Source organism: Tachysurus vachellii, chromosome 26 (genome assembly GCF_030014155.1).
Source record: "Tachysurus vachellii isolate PV-2020 chromosome 26, HZAU_Pvac_v1, whole genome shotgun sequence".
Taxonomy (NCBI): domain Eukaryota; kingdom Metazoa; phylum Chordata; class Actinopteri; order Siluriformes; family Bagridae; genus Tachysurus; species Tachysurus vachellii.
Genome location: NC_083485.1, coordinates 6,483,325 through 6,490,842, shown reverse-complemented (window position 1 = coordinate 6,490,842; position 7,518 = coordinate 6,483,325). Strand labels below are relative to the sequence as shown.

The following is a 7,518-nucleotide window of genomic DNA, read 5'->3' as shown; positions in this document are numbered from 1 at the left end:
GTGTGTGTGCCCTGTGATGGGTTGGCACTCTGTCCAGGGTGTATCCTGCCTTGAAGCCCGATGACGCCGGAGATAGGCACAGGCTTCCCGTGACCCGAGGTAGTTCGGATAAGCGGTAGAAAATGAATGAATGAATGAATTTGTCCCTCATGCTTATGATCCCTATAGAGCACTAAACTATGTAATACATGAGGATCCTTGCGGAATAATGACAATAATTAGAAAAAAAAATAAAAACATACAGTATATGTTTCTATAGCTGACCAGTAACTCAAGTCTAAGGATCATTACATTCTGATTTGTTCTGCATAGTGGTGCAGTGGATAGTGTTGCAATCTCACAGCTTCAGGTTTTCCAGTTTAATGCTAAACTTTGGTTACGCTGTGATGGAGTTGTGGTAGCCTGGTGGGTAAGATGTTGGACTACTGATTGGAAGGTTGTGAGCTTAAATCACAGGTCCACCAAGCTGCCACTGATGGGCCCCTGTGCAAGGCCCTTAACCTTCAGTTGCTTGGTTGTATAAAAGTTTAGTTGAAAATATAGGCTGTTCTGGATAAGGGCATCTGCCAAATGCTGTAAATGTGTTCTCCCAGTGTTCTTGTCTTACAAGGGTCAGCTCTCTGATTTTCATGCTCTCTGCCAGTTGATGTATTGGCTTCACTAAATTGCCCTTGGAGTGAGAGTGTGTGAGGCGGCGTGTTTGCGTGTGTGTTTGTGTGTGCATGATGCCTTATGGTGTCACATATTCTTACCCCCTAATCTTTTCTATCAATCTGTTATCTTTTCCATAAGGTGTTATTAGCTGATACAAGTTGGATTGTCATTTAGAAATGAAGAGAAAAGTTGCATTCAATTTATTTTTAAAAAACATTTTTTTATTTATTAAAAATATTGCCTTGTTTCAAAGTTATGGTTTTTAATACCATGAGTCCATGATGCGCCTCATGCTCATGAACCTCATGCCACCCATTCTCATCATTTCCCTGAAGCTCCTGTACTCTCCCGGCCCAAAGTACCACATCTTGCCTCTGTAGTTGGGGTGCTCGTACATGAGCCAATGGCCGTCCATCACGTGACAAGACATGCAGCCATTATACCAGTGGTAGCGGTTCATGAAGGAGTCACAGTCATCGGTCATCTCCATCATCCGGCCCATGTAGTTCTCCCTATCGTAAACTCTCATTCTGTAAGATCCTCTGTACTGCTCGGGAACAGAAAGTAATAGGATTAGATTCAAACAAATTGAAAACCCTGAGCACAAAGAAGTTTTTCCCTTAACAAAACAGATGAACGTGTTCAGCTAATTATCAAGTCAAGTTAGCACCCTGTCCTCCCCTGCTATGTGCCCTGAGACCCCTGGGATAGACTCCAGGTTCCCTGTGTAGGATAAGCGTTAAGAAAACAGAGGGATGGATGGTTGGATGGATAGATTGTGTTCGAGCAAGAAAAACATAAAATTATGCAGTGCTATGGTTTCTGGTCTAAAAACATTGCACAGCTAATGATCATACCATAGGGATCATGCGGCAAGACCTGATCCAGTTGTTCATGCCCCAGCCCCACATGTTCATGTAGTCATTGTACTCTCCTTTTCTCAAGAAATACTGGTTGCCCATGTAGTAGGGACGATCGTAGACCATCCAGCAGCCGCTCTCAACCCTGCAGGAGTAGCAGCGGTTCATGTAATAGTACATATCGGTACAGTCGCCGCTACACTCATAGGAGCGGCCCCCGAAGTTCCGGTTCTCGTAGAATATAATCTGTATTTAGAAGAGAAACAATACATTAATCAAATGCATTTTATTAAACCATTTTGTCACATTTTCCTGATGTGTACCTTGCCCATCATTTTGACTTGCTTGTCAGTGCTTGACTGGCTGAACTGATGTTCTGCGTGGTTTAACTCTTGCATTTATACCTGTTCAGACCCAAACAATATGGGACACCTATTGTCTAAACTCCTGACTAAGCAACATATCTCAGGGGCCCATAAAGAGCTGTACAGCTTTTTATATGACTCAGTCTTCAGAGAACGGACATCATAGGCAAAACAATGTAGCTCTGTTTATTGCTAAACTGCACTGTTTTGGTCTATACATACAGCAGGCATGCTAGGATCATCTATGTTTTTTGTTACTGTTGTTACAAATACATGATTCCTGAATTCCAGTCTTCCTGAAATGCCCTTGTACACAATGCAAACTGACACAAAGAACAGATCCATACAATCTTTTACTAGAAAAGCCCACCAGATGCTAGCCTCATCAAACATCCTCATGTCACAGTTTTTTCTTTACAATTTTTTTTTTTAAAAAGGCTCTCGTGATTAACCTATTAACCTATAAGGTCCATCTAAATCACCAGAGCCTTTTTAAAAAAAATTGTAAAAAAAAAAAAAAACAACAACTGTGTCATGAGGATGTGTGATGAGGCTAGCATCTGGTGGGCTTTTCTAGTAAAACAATTTCCACCACTATTCCCCATTAGTTATATTTATTAGCAAAACGCTTTTACATTTATGCTATTTTATACAACCGAGCAATTAAAGGTTAACTGTTACTGTCAGAATTTACACACACGTTGTCTCTGATGGTGTTTCTTCATCTGATTTGTTTAGTGTGTTACAGTATTTCCTACATTTAGGGCAGTGGATGAGTGGTTAAGGCCTTGGGTTGTTGATTGGAGGATCTGGGTTCAAGCCACAACACAGCCAAGCTGCCACTGTTGGGCCCTTGAGCAAGGCCCTTAACCCCCTCTGCTCCAAGGTCACTGTATCATGGCTGACCCTGTGCTCTGACCCCAACCTCCAAAGATGGGATATGTAAAGAAAGAATTTCACTCTGCTGTAATCTATATGTGACAAAATAACACCTTCAATTTTATTCTAGTTCATGTTTAAAAATAAAACTCCTTTCAGTTTAGGCCAGGCCCACCTCAGGGGAAATACAGATATTGCCATTTTGAGCACAAAAACAGATATACAGTAGCATGTATTGAAGGTATTAAGCTTAAATGTGCATGTTAGTATTGAGTCATTGTTGTAATGTTTGACCACATGGCTTTTATAGACACTGATTTGAAGTGTCTGATTAAACGTCCTCTCATCAGTCGGTTTAAATTTTACAGTCAACAGTCGATAAACAGTCGAGTAAACACTGGTTTGTTTGGGTGTCTTAAACGTGTCCGTCTTGCTGCCTTTTTCCAAAACACGTGCAAGTAATTTTCTATAGAGGAAAAAAAGGAGGCAGGGGTCTGTGCAGGAGTGTCTGTGTGTGCTTTTTGTTCCCTGAACACTGGAACCTGATTAAAAAAAGGAAAAATAGACTAATTTAATAGTGATTTTGGATTATATCCCACTTACTGAGAATGTCCATCTGTAGTCACCCATTAATCATGGTAAGACATCTGTGGCTGGCAAGTCTCAGGTTAGAGGAAACGAGATGACGTGAGAGACTCTTTCCCCTCTTGAGATTTGGCCATGTGGAAGCGACATGCAATGCGCGCAGTCCTTCCATGGAACAGCAACATGAATGGACGTATAGTCATGTTATTGAGCTGCTTTTGACATTTCACTGCCATTTATTTGAACGATGTCATTTTGAAAGAGGGTAATGTTTAACTTTCAGAAGAACAGGAAATGTTCCCACCAGAGTCGCAGGTTAATTAATGATGATGTCAAGGATAGTTTGTGTTCCCACCCAGTGCTGAAAAATACTTGAGTAATTGTACTTCATTACTAACTATACTATGTATTATTTTAGGGTATGTATATACGTTTTCTGGTGTGTTACTGAAATTAAATACTTATACTCATGGCAAAAACTGATAGCAAGTGAAACTATCATGAATATGAGTGCTTTTATGTAGTATTTCTTATTATGAGATTTATAAATAAAGTATATGATAATTCAGCTTGAATTTAACTTCTTTTCTCATTTTAGTGAGTTATGCCAATAGAACAAGGTTCTTTAAGTACAAATGTCTGGATATAGGTTTTTTCATTCATGCATCTTCTACCGCTTATCCGAACTACCTCGGGTCACGGGGAGCCTGTGCCTATCTCAGGCGTCATCAGGCATCAAGGCAGGATACACCCTGGACGGAGTGCCAACCCATCACAGGGCACACACACACTCTCATTCACTCACGCAATCACACACTAGGGACAATTTTTCCAGAGATGCCAATCACCCTACCATGCATGTCTTTGGACCGGGGGAGGAAACCGGAGTACCCGGAGGAAACCCCCGAGGCACGACATGCAAACTCCACACACACAAGGTGGAGGCGGGAATCGAATCCCGACCCTGGAGGTGTGAGGCGAACATGCTAACCACTAAGCCACCGTGCCCCCTGGATATAGGTTTAATAATTATAAATATTATAATATAGATTACTAGATAAATTACTGTATGTGAGATTTGTAAAGATGTCTAATCTTACAGAATGGTTTTTACTAGGAAGATTCATTTCTATATTATGTTATATAATTTGTATAGAGCTTTTAACAGTGGAGTTTGTCACAAAGCAGTTTAACAGGCATATTAAAAATCTGAATAAATATGACAATGTTTATAATTTAAGAGCAAGCATGAGGTGATGAGGGCAAGGGAAACTCTGAGACAACATAAGGAAGAAATTTAGTGAGGTACCAGACTCAAAAGGGAACACATCCTCATCTAAGTGACACCAGAGAGTGTGATTATAAATAATGTCCTCTCTACAACTGTATATAGTCAAGTGGCATTCTCTTGAGAAACTTATAATGAGTATCAGTGTAATTTATGAATTTATTATCGTTTTAACATAAATTCCTCTCTGCCGAAGCCATCAAATATTCAATGATGGAGACCCGAGCACAAAACTGACCATGGCAAAACAGCAGTCCAAAGCCACCTCCAGCTACATCATGTCACATCTCATGCATCTCCAGGCTGTCCACATGGAGCTATCCTCAGCTGCAGTGAGCACCTCCAAGTGAAAAGACTCCAACCAGAATTTGAGTGAAGTTCCTATATAGAATTGTATTGTATGTATTGTATGTTCCTATCTTAGAATTGTGTGTAGAATTTACAAAAACGGGAACATTCAAAGTGAGGTAATAAGGGTAATTTTTTTCTTCCCCTCAGCATTTCTGTTTCTCCATAACCACAACATTCTAGAATCTGTGAGTTTCAGATGAGCATCAAAGCAGTGGACAGACTTGTGGTAAGTGCTCAATAAAAAATTCTGAAACCAAAAGGGCTCTGGTCCCCTGACATTGACTTTCTTACAACAAAGCATTTGTGTGTTTTTGACAGTACATATGTGAGAGAAAGAGAAAGAGAGACTGACTCAAATCAGATAGCATTCCACAGCATCCTGTTGTATTATGGAAAGCTTCAGTGTGGTCCGAACTAAAAAACTGAAGCTTACTCATGGGATTTGGCCAGGAGAATGCTATATTAGCCATTCTAAACAGAGCGTAGCCCTCACAGGAACTAGAGCTATAGCCTGTGAACACTAAAACGGACCATGCTGTTTTGTATCCCTTTACTCAGATTTTAAATGCATGAGTTACTGTACTGTATGCAGCTAAGAGACTAACCAAACAAACGAAGGTCAGGGAATACAGACACAGACATACACTGTAACAAAACTCAAGCACCTGTTAACAGGATATGGGAACCGTGTGTCCTGACCTTCAATTAAAACGAAGGAGCGCATATGCATACATATTCAAAGGAGATGGGCCAGTTAGTGATGGTCAGACCAGAAACTCTGAGGTGAAAAGACAGAAAAAATATCATGCTTCAGCATCAGAAGGGTGTGTGTGTGTGTGTGTGTGTGTGTGTGTGTGTTTGTGTGTGTCTGTGTGTGTGTGTGTGTGTGTGTGTGTTTGTGTGTATGTGTGTGTGTGTGTCTTGTGCATGTGTACAGCGTGGCAGTGGAATCTAGACAAATAAAAGCCAGAACAGATAAAACTAAAAGCAGAGACATAAAATTAAGGCCAATTCTCACCAAATGTGTTTCTGAAGCGTTTTCCCCCCTAAAACACATCAGAAGCACATCACAGAAATTCCACTTCCTCGTTTAACCAGACCAGTCACTTAATGCATAGTCTCTGTTTTTTCTTTTTATTCAAATGTGTGTGTTGCATAGACTGCATAAAAATCTACCGGTCACTGAATTACACTTTTTATATGCAATCTGTGCTAACTTTAAAGATTTGCAGTGATTTTGTGTGTGTGTGTGTGTGTGTGTGTGTGTGTGTGTGTGTGTGTGTGTGTGTGTGTGTGTGTGTGTGAAATAATTAAAAAATAACCATAACTATACTTATTATACCATACATGTTTTTACCTTTTATTTAAGTGTTTATTTTTTAATTAATTAATTAATTAACCAATTATTTAATTAATAAATGTATTAATTTGTTTACAAAAATAATTTTCAACATTAAAAAACATATAAAATGGCAAGAATTAAAAGCCATCTAGTAGAAATACAAATATCCATGAGCCCAATATAAAATTTAGACAAAAGTAAATAATGAAAAATATATTATGAGATGTATTATTAATTAAAATGTTGATCAAATCTAAGAAAAAAAATCTAAATCATACTTTTTTGCTTTGATGGCCAAGGTGAGATACCTTACTTGATTTTCCTTTCACCATTTGAGTGGGTTCTCATCCTTTTGGATAGGCAGTTCTCCAACGTATCCCAGTACCTCATTCCTCACCATTTCACTGTTGCTTTTATCCTTCTTGTCTATTGTCTTCCTCACTGTTGCTGTTCTCATCTGAATACAAGCCAAGCAAAGTGTCCAGCAGAGACATTGGCTTCCTCTCCAAAACTGGTGGTTTGGCACCAATCCTGACTTATCCTGTTCCACACTGTGATGCCGCTGGCTTTCCGCGTTCTCCCTTATTTTTAACTGCAATGCAAGGGCTTGAATTTTGACTTGCACTTTTAGGTTGTCTTCTGCTGGCAAAAACTTTACTTTGTGGAATCTTGGGTCAAGGGCAGCTGCAATAATGTATACATATTGTGCATCATCTCTGAATGCGGTGTCTAGCGCCCATCTTGAAGTCATCTCCTGTGCTCATGAGTCTGAAAAGCCTTGACAGGCATGGTCTCAAATGATGATTCTGTGTGGACTTTTAGAGGCCCTTCACCAGCAGAGGTAGAGAGAAACAGTGACATAAGTCTCTCCACTCAGTGGCACATTAAAAAGGCTTTAGGACTTGTTAGAGTTCTTTAGTTAGGTTCCATTGATTACTTTTCAAATCCAGGAAGCAATTCCCTTGATGTGTGACTTCAGGTTCTGAAAGGGTTAATGTCACAATCACCTCTATTCCAGCAGGTAGCTGATCGTGAGAACTGTTCCATCTTACTGGTATCTTGTTTAAGTTTATGCTTAGGAATATCCATTTGTTGCTGATTGGCTTTCAGCATGTTCCTGGCCAGCTCATTTTTCTAAAATGTTCAACAAGGCATCTTGCCACCCCAAGGACCTTGCTGATGTATGCATCCTTC

At 39.8% G+C, this 7,518-nt stretch overlaps 1 protein-coding gene across 2 annotated transcripts; it reads right to left on the bottom strand.

The window, feature by feature from the left end:
- Positions 1–916: 916 nt before the first annotated feature.
- On the bottom strand, positions 917–4,203 carry LOC132840828 (gamma-crystallin M2-like). 2 transcript variants are annotated; one of them, XM_060862835.1, is made up of 3 exons: positions 4,192–4,203; positions 1,512–1,760; positions 917–1,201 (listed from the first exon to the last, which is right to left on the bottom strand). In XM_060862835.1, the coding sequence occupies exons 1-3, from the start codon at positions 4,201–4,203 to the stop codon at positions 917–919; spliced, it is 546 nt and encodes a 181-aa protein (XP_060718818.1). The 2 variants fall into 2 exon arrangements, with proteins under 2 accessions (XP_060718818.1, XP_060718819.1); XM_060862836.1 differs by lacking the exon at positions 4,192–4,203 and adding an exon at positions 1,838–1,849.
- Positions 4,204–7,518: the final 3,315 nt, after the last annotated feature.